The following is a 17,305-nucleotide window of genomic DNA, read 5'->3' as shown; positions in this document are numbered from 1 at the left end:
ATAAAATTGTATATTATTGTATTATTGTGAAAAAGTGTCTATGTGCGGTATAATTTAAAAATATGGCTACGCAAATATAATTTTGTATGCTAGATTGTATATTATTGATATTTTCCGTTCTTTATTCGAGCTTTTATCGGGTGCTATGCAACACCCTTTAATTAATAAGCAGAACTTGCACTAGTTAGTCAATTTCAAATTTTGGCATGAAGAAGATAGACACTTCAGACCATTACTACTATAAATTTCAAAATATTGCTGAGATGTGTCTAAAATGCACCTGAATGTGCCTTTTTTAGTGTATGAGTATCTAAGCTTTGAATTCAAAGATCAAATTCAAATTTCAAAGGGCAATTCGCTGTAATGTCTTATTTTGGGTTGGTCTTTAATTTTTGCCCATCAAAATGAAAGTATTTTATTTTTACCCTTCGCCTAAAATCTCAGGGTTCCGGGTTCGAACCCCTGCTCAGGCGAAAATTAAAGAAAATTCGCTAGATAGAGATTGCATACAAACGCTGCCCCATCGGGCATAATTTGCCTGCAAACTATGCCTTAAGGTAGAGTTTTGCAGGCAACTCTACCCCATCAAGCATAATTTGCCTGCAAACTTAGCGTTAAGGCAAAACTCTGCCTTAAGGCAGAATTTTACAAGCAAAACTCTACCTTGCGAATCCATGTTCTACCTACGGAATTTTTTTTAAAATTTTTGAATGAGCGAGGTTCGAACCCGAAACCTAAGAGTTTTAGGTGAAGGGCAAAAATTAAAGACCAGTGCATTTGAAGGGCACTCCGCACAAAAAAAAAAATGAATTTCAAACCCAAAGATCTAAAGTTAGACTTTGACAATTCAAAACTTCAAATCTTCAGGTTGAAGTTTTCAAACTTCCACACCCCAAGGTCTGAAGTTATAAACTGACCAAGTTGAACTTTATATACTTTGTAAACTTCGACCATCTTTTATATAGCAATCCTCCAGGCAGCAATTTGCACACTTGCCAAATTAACAATATGCGGAAAGAGTAGCAAATCAAAATCCGAAAACAGAGCTTGCGTTAACTTCGTGCTGTTTTATGATTAGAGGCTGGTGTTTGTGGGCTGATTACTCAAGGAAAATCTCGATACTTTGTTTTCTGATAAAAACTTATCCGTATCGGGGGTTCACACCAAGCTAGGAGATGCATGTCATGTGTTCGTATGGACCTCTTATCACTTAACCATGAATAATTAATTCATATTCTCACTTCGTTAAACAACATAATCATGGTAAGTTAAATTAGTTTGGTGTAAACACTAGGTACAGATAAATATTTACCGTGCAGGCAAGTTGATATACCTTCCTTTTGCAAAATAATCACCTACTAACTTGGTGTATAATCATCTTTTGACCCTTTTAAACTTGTATATTGAGTATTCATTGTCCCAGGGTTATCACTATGTACAGATCAATTGTTTCTTCACATCAGCATAAGCGCCATTCAACTGAAATAATGCAACCTTCCAGATCAGATTTGTGATATAGAAAACAAGGAAAATTTTAAGAATAAAAAGGAAACCTATTACCACTACAGTGTAACTTCTCAGGAAACTACTTTTAGATAATATATTGGTACAAGAAACTCAGAAATTTACAACCAACTGGAAAACCATTACCTTACAACCCATAAATTCAAGAATAGAGGATTCCTTTACTATAAGACTTGAAGGCCTACTAGCTATTTTGAAAGAAGCCAGATACATTGTTAATTACCGCGAGCAAGTTCTGTTTTCTGCATTTCTTACTTGTACTTTTCCATTATTCTTCTAGCTTCTTCTAGACTGTCGTCAACAGAACCGGTGCCTCCATCGCCTTTTGGACCATCGTCCTTGTTCAAGGCTATGAATCCAAAGTAAATGACTCCCATCATCGTCTATACGTTAACGAGGAAATATTTAGTCGTCAACGAGCAAAAGTTATTTAAAGCTCTCTATTGGAAATTTAAGAAGGGAAATAATGCTAAAAGCATACATGGAGCGTTGACCATTTTTGTCCTTGTGATATCTGACTAAGTACATTTAACCTTCAATTACTTGAAATGTGTACTTTTGATCCTTTTGCCTATGAATATTCACAATTTCTCAAAATTATTAATCGCTCCACTGTTAATTATCCATGTATTATGTTAAAACTTATATTGTTACTCTGTATTTGAGGATAATATATTTCTAAAAGTACGCATTTTAATTAATTGAAGGCCAGTGTTGAGTCATATATCACAATTACCAAAATCAGAATTTACCTATAACTAAGGGACTAGAGGTATTATTCTCCCTTTATTATTTTATTTATTTTCTCTTTGTTAATCCCTGAGAGCCAGTGATAAAGGTTCGAAACTTGGTAGGTAATGCCCCCTACTCTTATAATACCAGAAGTTTTTATTGCTGCATTCTATAATTTTCACCCAAAAGGCGACTTATAAAACCAAATTAATAGCTAAGTTTTGTCCAATCCATGCAGGAATGAAGCGCTGGAAAACGTACCAACACAAACAAAGCTGTCGAGAGGAATGATTTGAGTGCAAAAAGAGCAAGGGCCGCTCCGACTACAGTCACGGCAATCCTGGCTATCGGTCTTGGAATGGCATCCTAACATCAATTACAACAACAACAACTACACCTCAGTCCCAAATAAGTCGGGGATGACATCCTAACATCAAAACAGAAAAAAAAAAAAAAAAAAAAAAAAAAAAGAAAGATAGAAAGAAAAAGAAGTATGTGCAATTATATAATGGATTAACATGTTCTTGTATCATACTCTCTCCATCCTAATTTATGTGGGCACCGTTTGACTAGGCAGAAAATTTAACAAAGAAAGAAAGACTTGAAATTTGTGGTCCAAAACAAACCTTTAGACATTTATGTGACTATAAATCATTTCATTAAGGATAAAAGGGGAATTTTAAAGTTAAGTTCTTTCTAATTATAGAAATGTGACATTCTTTTTGGAATAGACTATAATGGAAGGTATGCCACATAGATTGGGACGGAGGGAGTAATTGATATTGTGACTGACAAATTGATATAAAGATGACTTACAGGTACCAAGTTGGTTCCAGCTTCAACTCCATCCTTTCCAACTCTCCATGCAGTTTGAAGAACTATTAAAATTTCAGCACATATTGAAGTAATCATTAGAGTCTAGACTATATATCAAGAAATAACGCAAAGAAAAACGTACTGTTTTACACAGAGCTAACTGAAATATGTTCTTTTTCCTAACTAAAACTTTATATTTTACTCTCCCAAAACAGGACATAGAGGATGAAAAGTCTTGTTCTTTGAGTCCAAAGGTTAAGTTTTGAAGTTCGAAAGAATATGGCAAAATTCTTTCGCCATTGATTTGTCCCTCCTCAAGCATAAGTAGTATTTGCCTTAATGTGGAAAGCAGCAACAACTATTATGGTCAAACTGCTTTTGAATAGAATGATGATTTTTACTGCCCAAGTACTAATAACCGGTGTTATCAACGGCGATAAGCGCAAAAAAGCTTTAAGGTCAGTTGGGGCTTTAAGCGCAAATAAAGCATGGGGTTTAAAACTCTAAACTAGTACTCCCTCCGTTTCAATTCATGTGAACCTACTTGGCTGGGCATGGAGTTTAAGAAAGAAGGGATGACTTTTAAACTTGTGGTGTTAAATGAGTCACATATAAATGGCTGATAAATTGTTTCCAAATATAGAAAGGGGTCATTCTTTTTGGCACGGACTAATAAGGAAATAGGTTCACATAAATTGAAACGGAGGGAGTATTCACTGGAGCTGCATCGATGGCCTAGACACCACGGCTATAAAGAATTAAAAAAGGAACTCTGAAGTCATCTTTTTAGTCGTCCAAGATTGGTAGCTAGAAAAAGATTACTAAACAACAGGTCTACACATTAATGATCACAAACTCGGTCTGATATAAAATTAAAATTATGTTCACTACCAAAACCTAATATCAAAGAAACTGGAAAAAAATTACGATAAACTGAAATATCAATTGTTTAGTGTTGCCTCTTCAGGATTACGCTCATTGGCAAGGAAAGGTATGCCTTAGAGTCTTCATGAGGACACTGAAGCATCCGCTAAGCGAGGTGAACCGCTCAACATGTTTTGCGCCTAGCTTCAGGGCTTAAGCGTGCATTTACAACACTGCTAGAGTAAAGTTACAATCTTCCTCCCCGTACCACCGAGAAGTACTGGAAAAAAAGGTTGAAACTCCCAGTGGTTTCAAGACTGATTCAACTCCTTAGTTCCTACTTCTATTAGTACTATCAGATGATCCTCAAGTTGAAAAACTTAATCCCTGCATTGTCTTTTAACCCAAACAAGCTGTTCTCTGTAAGTCTTGCATTTTGGAACGACCCATATAGTAGAAGCAAGCTGTAGCGCTAGCATCAATATTCCTATTCCTCGAGTCCCAAAAAGAAAGGCACTATTACTATTTGAGTCAATACATTTTTTCTAACTACTTCGTAAAGTATTTTTAAATGTTTAATTATGTGAATATACTACTTTTTGTTTAAGTGTGTAAATTTTACTTCAAATAATATTAAAAATGTTCTAATGCACTCTGAAATGTTTCTGGTGCAGGAAGTACATGATCAATGCATATAAAATCCTGAAGTAATATTTAGTCAAGGTGTGTGCGAGCTAGCCTAAACAACACGGTTAGTGGAAGGAAATGTTAGTGGTGGAAGAACAAGTGGAGCGGAGAGCTAAAATGGGTTGGGGACATTAAGGTGGCATGCCACGTGGCGTCCACCTCATCAAAATATCAGTGTCATGTAGGAGCGTCCACCTTAAGCATAACGGAGGACGGGCACATTTGAACCACTTAGGTAACGACAACGGTATTTTTGTACACATAGCATAACAGGGTTAGAATTGATCCTTTTCGCATAGCAGAGGGGCAAATTTAACCCTTTTCGCTATTTTTAGTTGTCCATGATTGGTAGCTAAAACAAGATCATTAGACAACAGGGCTTCACATTAATGATCACAATTCCCTCTAAAACAGAATTGAAATTGTGTTCACTAGTCACTACCAAAATCTAATATCAATTTGTACAAAGCATATCTGGTCCCTAAGCCTGAATATACTCTAATGAACTCTAAATACAACAAGAAATTAAACCAATGTTCTCTACAACAATTAAAGATTGTACCTTTCAAGAAACTGGATTGAGCTGCAAAAATTAAGGGTGTTGCTTTAAACTTGTGGCTCCTTAGATTCTTGAATTGTGTGGTGGATAAAGCTGTTTGCTTTTTTAACTTTAGAAGGGAACTTGAAGAAAGAAATTGTGATGAGTTGTGAGGAAAAAGTGTTTTTTGATTTTTTCTGTAACATTTTGGGGATTGAAGTGAAACTACAAGTGTAGAATGAAAGGCATTAATTGTGGAAGAAGCCATAAAATATATTTATTATGACTTACAAAAAGGAACCAAGAATTTTTATTTTAATTATTATGAGCAGAAATCAGATATATATAGTGCCATTCTTTGTGAGGCTACAAAAATGACTCTGAATTTGAATTGGAATTAGATTGAAAGAGATGGAAAGGAGATATTGGGTTTTTTCTTGGGTTGGATTTGAGTAGTCCATTTTGGCTAAAAGCCCATCATGGGATGGGATTAGGCCCAGTTTTATGGAAGGACCACTTTTCAAAATCTTGAGCAGATATTCTGCTTTTTGGGCTTTGTTGGGGCCTCCTCCTTTGAGAAAAGGGGAATTTTCATCAGGGCAATTTGCAGGATCATCCTTCGCTGGGGTGGTCTTTAATTTTTGTTCCTCAAATTGGTGGTCTTTAACTTTTTCCCTTCGCTAAAAATTCCTTGGTTTATGGTTCGAACCCCCGTTCAGTCAAAAATTTTTAAAAAATTCTAAAGGTAAAGTATGGATTCGCAAGGCAGAATTTGCATGGGTAGAATTTTGCAAAATTCTACCTTGCGATTTTTTCTTTTTTACCGAGCTGGGGTTTGAACCCACAACCACTAGGTATTAGGCGAAGGGCAAAACTTAAAGACTACCAATTTGAAGGACAAAAATTAAAGACCACCCCAAATGAATGGGAAATCCGCACGAAAAAATGTTTTCATAACTAGCATTATTTATGCCCTTAATAATAAATTATGGAGATATTCTTGAGTTTTTCAAAATATAGCAATAGTTTTTTCATAACATATCGTATATACATACATACATACACTAGCGGACATACATACAGTGATATAATATATATTACCTGTCGTACTTACATACATACATACAGTAGCTGCCATACATACATATAGTGAAAAATGCGCAACAAAACAAAACAAAAATCTAGTTATATTTTGTGATTACTGCTAATCGTGCTAGTTATAGGACAGCGCCTAACGGATGAGATCTTCTAGCACACTTCTAAGATGTGTTTACTAAGATCAAGCATAAAAGCCTATGATTCCGTGGAATGGCAATTCCTGGAACAAGTCCTCTACTATTTGAACTTTCATTCTAAATTTGTAATGTGGATCATGATATGTGTGACCATTGTGTCCTACTCTGTCAATATAAATGGTTATCCCACTCTTCCCTTCTTTGCAAAGAAAGGCTTAAGGCACGGTGACCCTCTATCACCTTTCCTATTTGTTATTGTTATGGAGTATTTCTCCAGGAACCTCAAAAAACTACGAAGGATCCCGGATTTCAATTTTCACCCCAAGTGTGAAAAGTTGAAAATTATCCAATTGAGTTTCTTGATGACATGTTGCTGTTTAGCAGAGGTGATATTTGGTCTGTGCAGATGTTGTACAAATGCTTCCAGGAATTCGCACTAGTATCAGGACTTCAGGCTAATATTGACAAGAGCTCCATATATTTTGGAGGGGTCCCAGATGCTGATCAACTGGCCATAATGGAGTCTCTTGGGTTTGTTAAAGGTGAGTTACCTTTCAAATATCTAGGGGTTCCCCTTAGTTCAAAAAGATTGTCCATCAACCAATGTCAGCCCCTTCTAGAGAAAATGATGAGTAGAATTACTTCCTGGACTGCTAAATTCTTATCATATCCTGGTAGAGTCCAACTGATAAAGAGTATCATGTTCTCTATTCAAGTGTTCTGGTCCCAGATTTTCATTCTTCCTAAAAAACTTATTAAAGCTGTGGAATCAGTGTTAGAAGATTTCTTTGGACTGGTACTATTTCAATGTCCAAGAAGTCTCTACTGGCCTGGGAAACATTGTGCCATCCAAGGGTTCTTTGGTGGTTTAAACCTTCTTGACATACATACCTGGAATAGAGCTGCCATCTGTAAGTTATTATGGAATGTTAGCCAAAAGAAAGACAGGCTGTGGGTCAGATGGGTAAATGCCTATTACATAAAATCAGATAATATATGGACAACTAAGTTTGCAAATGCTTCATGGGTAGTTCAAAAACTTTTACAAGCTAGGAAACACCTTGTGGCTGCTGGTTATGATGATTTCTCCCTGCAACAGCTACAAAGATTCTCTATCAAACAGTTGTATATGAAGCTTAGCGGGAATTTTACTAAAGTAAATTGGAGAAAACTGATCTGTAACAATTATAGATGCCTTAAATGGATCTTTATTCTACAAATGGCTATTTGGGGTAGGCTACTTACTAGAGATAGGATCGCCCAATGGGGAATCACAGACTCAGGGTTGTGCCCTCTATGTGGTTTAATGAATGAATGCCATGACCATTTGTTCTTCCTATATGAATTCTTTGCTGCTGTGTGGAATGCCCTATTAAGGTGGCAAAGGATTGCTAGGCTGGCTCAAAATTGGCAAGGAGAAGTGATGTGAACAACGTTTTAATGCAAAAGGGAATATTGTGAAATCGAAATCGTTTAGAATAACATTGGCAAGCGGCTATTCTCACACACAATTTGGCGGGGAAAGAAACACTCGCATATTTCAAGCCAAATAGAGGAGTAGTGCTCAGGTGATTAAGGTAATCATACAAGAGGTGGTCTACAGGGGATATATGAGGTCGAGACTTTGCAAAGAATTGGAGCAACTAAATTACTATCCTGTACTTCCCTAGGGGAATGCACTGAGCTGTAATGAAGATGTGTTGCTGAGCAGACTATAGGTGAGAGATGTTCTAGGTGCTATTCACAGGCTATGGGGCTATGTCCATTCCTGTGTGTTTTTTTTTTTCACTTGTACTTAAATGTTTATTTACCAAAAAAAAAGCATTAAGTATTTCGAGAATAATTTATAATAAATTAGGAATTTTTACTCATTGTAGCTTCTTTTAAGACCTAATTATTAATATTAACTACTCTTTTATTTAATTATATTTAGTAGGTAATTAACTTTTCTAAATTACAATTGGTAGCTATATCAAAAATAGTTACCCAAATACATATATCTTTCTCTATTCCCAATCACTACCCATTTCAGATTTTTCATTTCTCAAAACCCTAAAAAACTTTCTCTCTCCCCTTCTCTCATCTGCACCGCCATAGATGACGGCGTGAAACAGATTTTTGGTGACGATCGTGAGTACGTGAGATGCGGCGGAGAAGATTGTTGTGGCGGCGATTGTAACGGCGTGAGAAGCGGCGGGAGAAGATGGCGTGGAATTGGAGGGGTTAGGGTTTTGATTATGGAGACGCTTACATGGACGGAGCAGATAGTAGAGATCGGAATCACCTAAATCTAGTGCTTCTCAGATCTGGAGGGAAAATCAGTAGATTGGCTAATGGGTGTTTTTTTTTGTCTTCTTCATTGATTCAGGGAAGAAGGGCTCGAGTTGCGGCTACTTCTATTCTTAACGGACAGCAGGCCACCATAGATGACAGCCTTTCCACGAGGAATTTAGAGATGAATGCAGTTCTTGGAAGGATGGCTTCCGCTGCGCAAGAGTTGGCACGCTATCATTCAGGGGATGAAGATGGCTAATGGGTCGGTTGACGGTTGTGTCGTCGTCGATACTCAGATCTAGGCTGTGTGTAATTTTGTATTTTTTGAGTGTATTTGTTAAAAACCAAATATAAATACATTCAACAACAGCTACATCTCACAAATACACTATTTTTGAATATATTTGTCTTGTATTTTTTAGTGTATTTGTCAAAAGCCAAACACACTGTTTTTGAATGTATTTGTCATGTATTTGAATTTTTTTTGTCTCGTATCTGAATGTATTTGTTGAAATCCATTCAAATACATGGAAATTTGAATGTATTTGGCTTCATATGTAGTTGGAATGTACACAATGTATTTGAAATTTTGTTTGAATCCATTCAAATACAGTGAGTATATGAACAGTGTTTTCAAATACACGGAAATTTGAATGTACACAGTGTATTTTGAAATACATCAAAAAAAGTCACTGAAAAAAAAAAAAAAACTGAAATACATTAAAGCAAAAAAAAATAAAAAAAATCACTGAAATACATCAAATACAGCTAAATGTTAGCGACATATAGTAAATTAGAAAAGGTTGCTATGGGGAGTAAGTTGGACCTTTTAAGGTAGTTATTTGTGTAAGTTTGCCAATAAATTAATTAAACCATCTCTTGAACACCCGCCCTATTATACCAGGTTGGATGAGTCTTTTCCAGTCCGGGTCAAATATGGTATAACCCAACTAAACCTCACAGAAAATTGATAAAATATGGGTGGGTAATTTCCTTTTCCTCGGCTTCCGTTAGAATAAAAGAAGTGATTTTCCCGCTTTGAACTTTTTCTGTTTCTTCTAGAAGTTTGTCACAAAACGGGCGCCCGGACCATTCGGCTAGCCCACTTGTGAGCTTTGAAATTTGACGGGCCGATCTTTGATTGGCCATCATTTTGATGGGCCTTAAAACAGCAAGCCCAACCCATCACTAAGTGGGATTTTTATGGTAATTAAGAAATTTTTTTGTCAGTCTCTAGTTGAGAGGTTCTTGCCACTTCTTGGGAAGGAGTTTGGGAGATTGTGGGAGTTAAGTGGTGACAAATAATCACAAGCAAGAGTCTGTAGTTTGAAATATTTTCATAGTTGTTTGGTTGCTCGGAAAGTGAAGAAGAAGAATTAAAACTCCATTTAAAGTCATTAAAGCTCGTTAAGTTTGAGTTTGAAAATTGAAATTATTCGAGCGGGTGTTCTTGGCAGTGGCGGAATCAGGATTTTCACTAAGGGGTTTCAAAATATGAAAATGTAAACACACGAAGAAGTAAAGGGGGTTCAACGTCTACCATAGACATAAAAAATAATTTTAACCATGTATAAATAGTGTAATTTTTACGCCGAAGGGGGTTTGAACTAAGTACATCTTAAGGAGTTTGAATCTCAATTTTGTGCCAATTTGGTGGAGTTTTGAGGTGATTTGAATTGAAATTTGAGTAAAATTTGAAATAGCAGATGAACATGGAAGAAAATGAATGTGTATCCCCGTGAATTCCCTACACATGTGTATTTGTGTAAACCTGTGTGTGACATATATGTGTCACAAAGAAATATTTCTAACTCAATTTTAACTCCAAATGAGTCCAAAACACGTCCAATATTCCTCAAATTTTAACTCTCATTTTTAATATTAATTTGATCTAATAACTTAAAAAATAAAATACTTATTACATGTTATAATAAATTAAATTATACATATCATATAATTTTTTTCACATTACCAATATATATATATATATATATATATATATATAACTTAAACCCATTTAAATTCATCAATATTCAGAAAGAAGAAATGAATGCTAACTTCACAACCACCAGCAACCTCATGATATATTACCAAATGGGTTCACATGGCTCCCTCAGTCCTTAGATCCATTGCTGACCAAAAATCAGAGATACCAAAACTATATAAAAAATAAAAAAAGTAAATAGTAGTGAATTTTTCACATTAATAACTAGAGGCCTTCTTAGATTGGACAAGATATTGATATCTTGATCTATAACGTCTAATACATGACTTATTAGATAAAGATGCATAAGAATTTATTCCACAAAAGAACGAATTTAAGTTATATGTTTCGGTAATATAAGAAAATTACACAATTAATTGTTTAACTTATTATAGCGAGTTATTAATCTACAAGTTTATAAGATTATCAATATTATCGAGTATACCTCTATTGCACTTGCAAGGAAGGAAGAGGGAATGCATTATGTTTTCACTTATTAACTTTTTCCAAAAAATAAAATAAAAATGATTGTGATATGTAGGGGTGTGCAAAAACCGGTTTAACAGATAAACCTAACCAATAAAAACGCTATTGATTTATCGATATCGGGTTATTGGGTTAACAATTTGTAAACGGTTTTGTAAAATATTTATTGGGTTATTGGTTCAGTTTCCTGTTTTCAGTATTTAGTTAATGGTTAAATCGATAACCCAATAAGCATATATTAAAATTACCTTTTTATCCCTAATTATATATTAGTGGCTTTAAATTTTAATTTTAAAATACAAATCTTTTGGATCTTTGAAGTTGCTGGCTTGGTGTTGCTGCTGCTTACTGTTTTCTTTTGCATTATATTTTATAGTTTTTGTCTTGTTGTTGGTGTTTTCTTTCTGAAGAAGTTGGGTAGGCCTTATTTATGAACAAATGAAGAAGCTGATATTATTTTGTTTTTGAAAAACTGCTACAGTGCATTTATAGTTTTTGTCCTGAAATTTGTGTAGATTTTATGCATGAAGGTAGTGTGGATATATATATATGAACAAATGAAAACAAGAGAGAGCAAAAAAAAAATTAGAGAAACATTTTTTTATTGGTTAAACCGAAAACCGAACCGTCAAGGATAAAAAATCAATAAACCAAAAATAGATAAGATTATCTTATTGGTTTGGTTTAGCGTATTTACAAACCGAAAATTGATAAACTAAACCAATACACAAAACCGAACCGAACCTACCGATAAACACCCCTAGTGATATGTCTATTCCCTTACCGTCTATCGATAAGGCTTTTTTAATTTATTAAAATAATAAAAATAGGTCTCTACAAACATGCGCCGAGCTAAATAAACACAGGGGTTCAATTGAATTTCCTTAATTGCAATAATATATTGTGCAACCTAGCAATAGAATCATTATTTTTGCATCTATAAAGTGGTTTAGTTAAAACAATAAAAACATGCTTGTACGGGAGCGAAGCTAGGTGGACACAAGGAATTCAATTGAATTCACCAGAATATTTTATACGGCATAAAAGAAAGAATTATTATTCTTGCAGATATATAGATTATTGAATTAATCCACTTGACATGAGGAAAAATTCTGATCTAATGGCTAAGGTAGGTTCAATGATTGTTTTAGGTCATAAATTCTGATCTAGTGGTTAATGTTGGGTTGTTTTAATAAGACACAGCAAATAATAAATATTGTATTTCTTCTCCTCTTTTTAAATTGTTTTATAGGGTTTGTTTTAATCAGCCTGTTACCAAGATAAATATTTATTTTAAACGGTCATAATTAGTGGTGAAATTAGACTTTAGACATTATGACTTCTAAATTGAGAAAGCAAGTTCTTAAATATATGTCTAGTTCTATTAATTGTACTTATTTTCGTATATATATAAGACTTGAAGCTAAAACACTGTTTTTCTGCCGAGCTCGCGAATTCATTATTGAATCTGCCAGTGTTCATCTTCAATATGCTTACTAAACTTAAGATCATCTTTGAATTTATTTGCAGCTATAACATTTGTCTCATGATAATTAATTTTCATAAATATATAATAAAAGTGCACATTAATGACAAGCAATATACATGCTACGAGGCATAATTAAGTGCAGCCTCTATATATGATTAATCCGGGGCTACCAAATGGAGACAGCATTACTATTGCAATGGTAAACCCGGTTGTTACGCCCTGATTATAAATAAATAAAGTCTACATTATCAAAAAAAAAAAAAAAAAAAAAAGAAGATATCTTTGAACAAAGAGAGCAATTTATGTGACTCGTATATATGCCCTAGGTTTTCGAAAGGGACACACAGACACACACACACTCATAATATACATAATTTCACATTGTCAAAGTAATTTAATTAGTTATAACAAATTATTTATGTATTTATAGATTAGTAAATTATAATTAAATAGACGGCTGTTAATATGCAGACGTTAAAATATTTTGAGGATGAGTTCGTTCGCTCTGTGAGCAGAGTGGTATATCGAAAAAAATGGTTATCTTAGTTAAGCAATTCTTATTTTTTCAATCCTAGCAAGAAAGGGAGAGAAACATATACTCAATTTAAAGTGAGTAAATAGAATTCCATAGTTGATCTCATAGACGCGTTATATAATTCTATTTTGTTTTTTACTATAACTATATGTAGGCACATACTAATTGGTCCCTCAATTAAAATTGTTGGCTATATCAACGAAAATATACGCGATATTACTGTTTAACATGTGTAGTCATTTATCAAGCTCATCTATATCACTTGCTATCATAAAAAAAAAAAATACTAGTGTGGAAGTATTTTTTAGCATCAGAATGGGGGTCACAGTAGTTAGGTAATGAGCAAGTTGATCTTACCTACGTAAATTAAATGCATTGTTTTCGCCCATACGTTCCCAGCTAGCTTGTAAGTAAGTGAAGGAAAGCTAGCAGAGGTTCAAAAAAAAAAAAAAAAAAAAAAAGTAGTAGTAAATAATTTGGGTTTTGTTTGATATGATGAAAGTTATTTTCTAGTTTTTTTTTTTTTTTTTTTTTTTCGGAAATGACTTATTTGTTGGAAAAAAAATTGCTGGAAAAATTATTTCGGTGTTTGGTTAAATGTAAAGTGAAAAATATTTCCAAGATTGATAATATGTAGTATTAGGAAGGGGAGTCATGGAACAATGATACTTTCGTCATGTAATCGGCTCATTCTGTCTTTGCGTCGGGGTATATAAGTGCACGTACCTACACAATACTCCCTTGGTTGCGGTCCTTCCCCGGACGCTCTGACGATATTACATTGAGAATAGCCAGGATAGCTCAGTTGGTAGAGCTCGTGAACGTGGGATATGATAGGCTGTGCACGATGAGGCGGGATTTCCTTAGGGGTTCAAAATATAAAAAAGTAAGCATACGAAGAAGCTAAGGGGGTTCAACATTTAATATATATACATAAAAAATAATTTTAACATTATAAAAACGGTATTTTTTTTCATAGGGGTTCGGATGAACACCCTCGGCATAGTGTGGCTCCGCCACTGCTGCTGAGTTGTTCCTTGAAAACTACGTTTGTTCAGTTTCGATAATTCTTATTTATCAAATAAAGATGCGAAGCACTTCATGCACCGAACTACCCTTTTTACTGATAATACTATTAGCAAACGAGATTGTTTTTTAATGAACTATTTGAGTATTACATATTGATAATAATATCTGAGTGTCGGTTAGAGTAGTGAAATCGTCATGAACGAAAATAACTTCCGCCCAAAAGAGAGAAAAATCATTTTCCCCTCTTTTTGATGAAAATATTTTATCAAAAAAAATATTTTTGATCACCAAAAACTAGAATGTAACTTATTTTCCGAAAAATATTTCCATTCTTTTGTTCGAAGAACCATTTTAATCAGGAGCCATGCATGATATTATATATTGCATTATTACTGCATTAAATCCCATTTAATGTTTTCATGCTTTCTCCACCAAGACACAAATATATTTCTACCTATAAAAGGATACTTAAGGAAACACACTCAAGTACCAAAGTAGGAAAAAGCAAAAGAAAAGAGTAGTTAAAAAAAGAGTGTTTTTGTTTTTTGTTAGAGGAACTAGTTATACAAAAGAGATGGCTATTAAGATGTATATGGTTTTCATTTTTCTTGGTTTATTAGCAATTGTTTGTACTACAACAGCTAGAGAAGTGCCTAGTGACAAAGGTCTTGCTGATCAGAAGAATTTTGTGGCGGTTGGTGGTGTTGGAGGATTTAGTGGTGTTGGAAGCAATGGGCTGCCTATTGGTGGAGTTGGGGGTGGGGTTGGTGGTGGTGCTGACCTGGGTGGTGGACTTGGTGGTGCAGTGGGGGGTGTTGGTGGAGTTGGTGGGGTAGGGGGACTTGGTGGGGCAGGGGGACTTGGTGGACTAGGGGGTGGTGCTGGTGGACTAGGTGGACTAGGGGGTGGTGCTGGTGGACTAGGTGGACTAGGGGGTGCTGCTGGTGGACTAGGTGGCTTGGGTGGTGGTGTTGGTGGACTTGGTGGATTAGGGGGTGGTGATGGTGGACTTGGGGGTGCAGGGGGGTTGGGGGGTGCAGGTGGACTTGGGGGTGCAGGGGGGTTGGGTGGTGGTTGTGGACCTTGTGGTGGGGCTGGAAGTCTTCCATGACCATGAGAGGATATTTGATAATTAGGTCAAGTGAAGTGATATTGTCAAGTCAAAGTGATATTTTTCATGCAAGTTTGGATATCAAATTAAGTTTGTTAAGAGTGTAATTTTGTTGTTGTTTTTATTTATTTTGTTGTAATTTTGGTTTGAGTTTGTGTAAACGTTTTGCATTGTATTGATTATTTTTTTCGGATTTTTCCAATGTTGATTAATGTCGTCTTATAACTATGAGGTGTTGAATATTACTTCTTCTCCGTGCTTGTTTCACATACGTTTTGCACAACATTTACCTTTTGCTAGCTATCTTATTTTTCATTGGACAATTAGAACGGGTTCAACATTCTATGAACTTTGAGTGAATGTATTTTAAACTCATTCATGGTTTTTGCCTCGAGTTATATATAACTTACATTAAAGATTCGAAATTTGGCGAATTACTTATTACCATTCAACCAGTTTAAATATAATTCATGAAGTGTGCTTTAATTCACACATCATGTGTTGTGCTATTACAACAAAACCCAAGCCCCTGGAGAAATAATTATAGTAACTCATACTGTTTTGGGAGTAGAATTTAGAAAGACTTTCTTGGCCATTACACATTATTCAAAGTGCCAATCCCTCAAATATTTAGCAGGCAGAGAATAAGAGCATGAGAGTTTTAGTTTCACCTAACACCAGGAATTTGGAACCTTTATCAACATGAATGAATATTAATAAAAAAGAAGTTGAAAATGGCATTAGCAGTATCATTAATTTCTTTCATCATTCTGCAAGAAAATGCATAGCTTAATGTAATAGTGAAGTCAGAATTTTACCAAGGATATTCAAAATATAAAAAATAAAAAATAAACTCACGAAGAAGCTAATAAAATTCAATATTATTACTATATATAATAAGGGACAATCTAACTTTTTTGTAGTATTTAGTTAGAGTCCTTGGTTACATTACAATTAAGGGTTGCTAACTAAAGGTTTCCTCTTCCAAATTAACCCCGATATTTATCTTTTATTGTTTCCTCTATTATGGAGTGTTTTAGAAATATTAAGGCACTTTCAAGTGTTTTTTTTATTACAGAAAATCCTTTAGACTAACTCTTTTGAAGGTGATGTGACATAGAGCCCGTTTGGATTGGCTTATAAGTTGCTTTTCGTTTTCACTTTTTTAGTGTTTAAGTAAGAACTTAAAGCCTATTTGTGCTTAAAATAAGCCCAAAAAATTAATTGGGTAGATTTGATTTACCTTATCCTAAAGCTGACTTATAAGTTGTTTCCGAACATAAATTCGCTTTTTTTGCTCATCAAGCAGCTCATATCCGTAACTTCTTCATATGCCTTATTTTTAGGAATTTTTACTCATTGTAGCTTCTTTTAAGACCTAATTATTAATATTAACTATCATTTTATTTAATTATATTTAGTAGCTAATTAACTTTTCTAAATTACAAATGGTAGCTATATCAAAAAATACATACCCAAACACATATATCTTTCTTTTTCTCAATCATACTCATTTCGTATTTTTCATTTCTCAAAAACCCTAAAAAATCTCTCTTCCTTCTCAACCACCACCACCTGCGCTCGCACCGCCCCCCCCCCCTCTCTCTCTCTCTCTCCCTCTCCTCTCGTGCTCGCCTCTCTCTCCTCGCCGTCCATCTCTCTCTCTTCTCCGTCTCCCTCGTGCTCGCCCCTCTCTCTCTCTCTTTTCACTCTGCGCGCATCCGGCCGTGTCATCGTTGATGGCGGCGGTGATGGATTGATTTTGAGATAGGGCGAAAGATGACGTAAATTGAAGATTAGGATTTGTTGGTGATGGAAAGATTAGGGTTTTTGGTGGTGATGGTGTCTCAATTTGGAGTTTTTGATGGTGGTGGTGTCTCAGATTAGGATTTTGGTGGTGTTGGAGAGATTAGGGTTTTTTGGTGGTGGTAGGTAATACCAGTCTGACGCATTGTATTTGTTAAAAGTAAAATCTATTCACATTCAAAAATCATATCTCAC

General features: G+C 34.9%; 1 protein-coding gene and 1 pseudogene across 1 annotated transcript; both read right to left on the bottom strand.

Moving 5' to 3' along the window:
- LOC132049041 (protein SULFUR DEFICIENCY-INDUCED 1-like) overlaps positions 1 to 17,305 on the bottom strand; it is an 86,369-nt pseudogene that overhangs the window by 68,402 nt on the left and 662 nt on the right.
- Positions 1,575 to 5,548, bottom strand: LOC132050580 (uncharacterized). The gene is made up of 4 exons (XM_059441933.1): positions 5,186 to 5,548; positions 3,073 to 3,134; positions 2,518 to 2,622; positions 1,575 to 1,907 (listed from the first exon to the last, which is right to left on the bottom strand). Exons 1-4 carry the CDS (start codon positions 5,427 to 5,429, stop codon positions 1,776 to 1,778), a joined length of 543 nt encoding a protein of 180 aa, XP_059297916.1. The 5' UTR covers positions 5,430 to 5,548; the 3' UTR covers positions 1,575 to 1,775.

Source organism: Lycium ferocissimum, chromosome 3 (genome assembly GCF_029784015.1).
Source record: "Lycium ferocissimum isolate CSIRO_LF1 chromosome 3, AGI_CSIRO_Lferr_CH_V1, whole genome shotgun sequence".
Classification (NCBI taxonomy): domain Eukaryota; kingdom Viridiplantae; phylum Streptophyta; class Magnoliopsida; order Solanales; family Solanaceae; genus Lycium; species Lycium ferocissimum.
The sequence above is the reverse complement of the archived record's forward strand: the minus strand, read 5'-3'. Positions and strand labels throughout refer to the sequence as shown.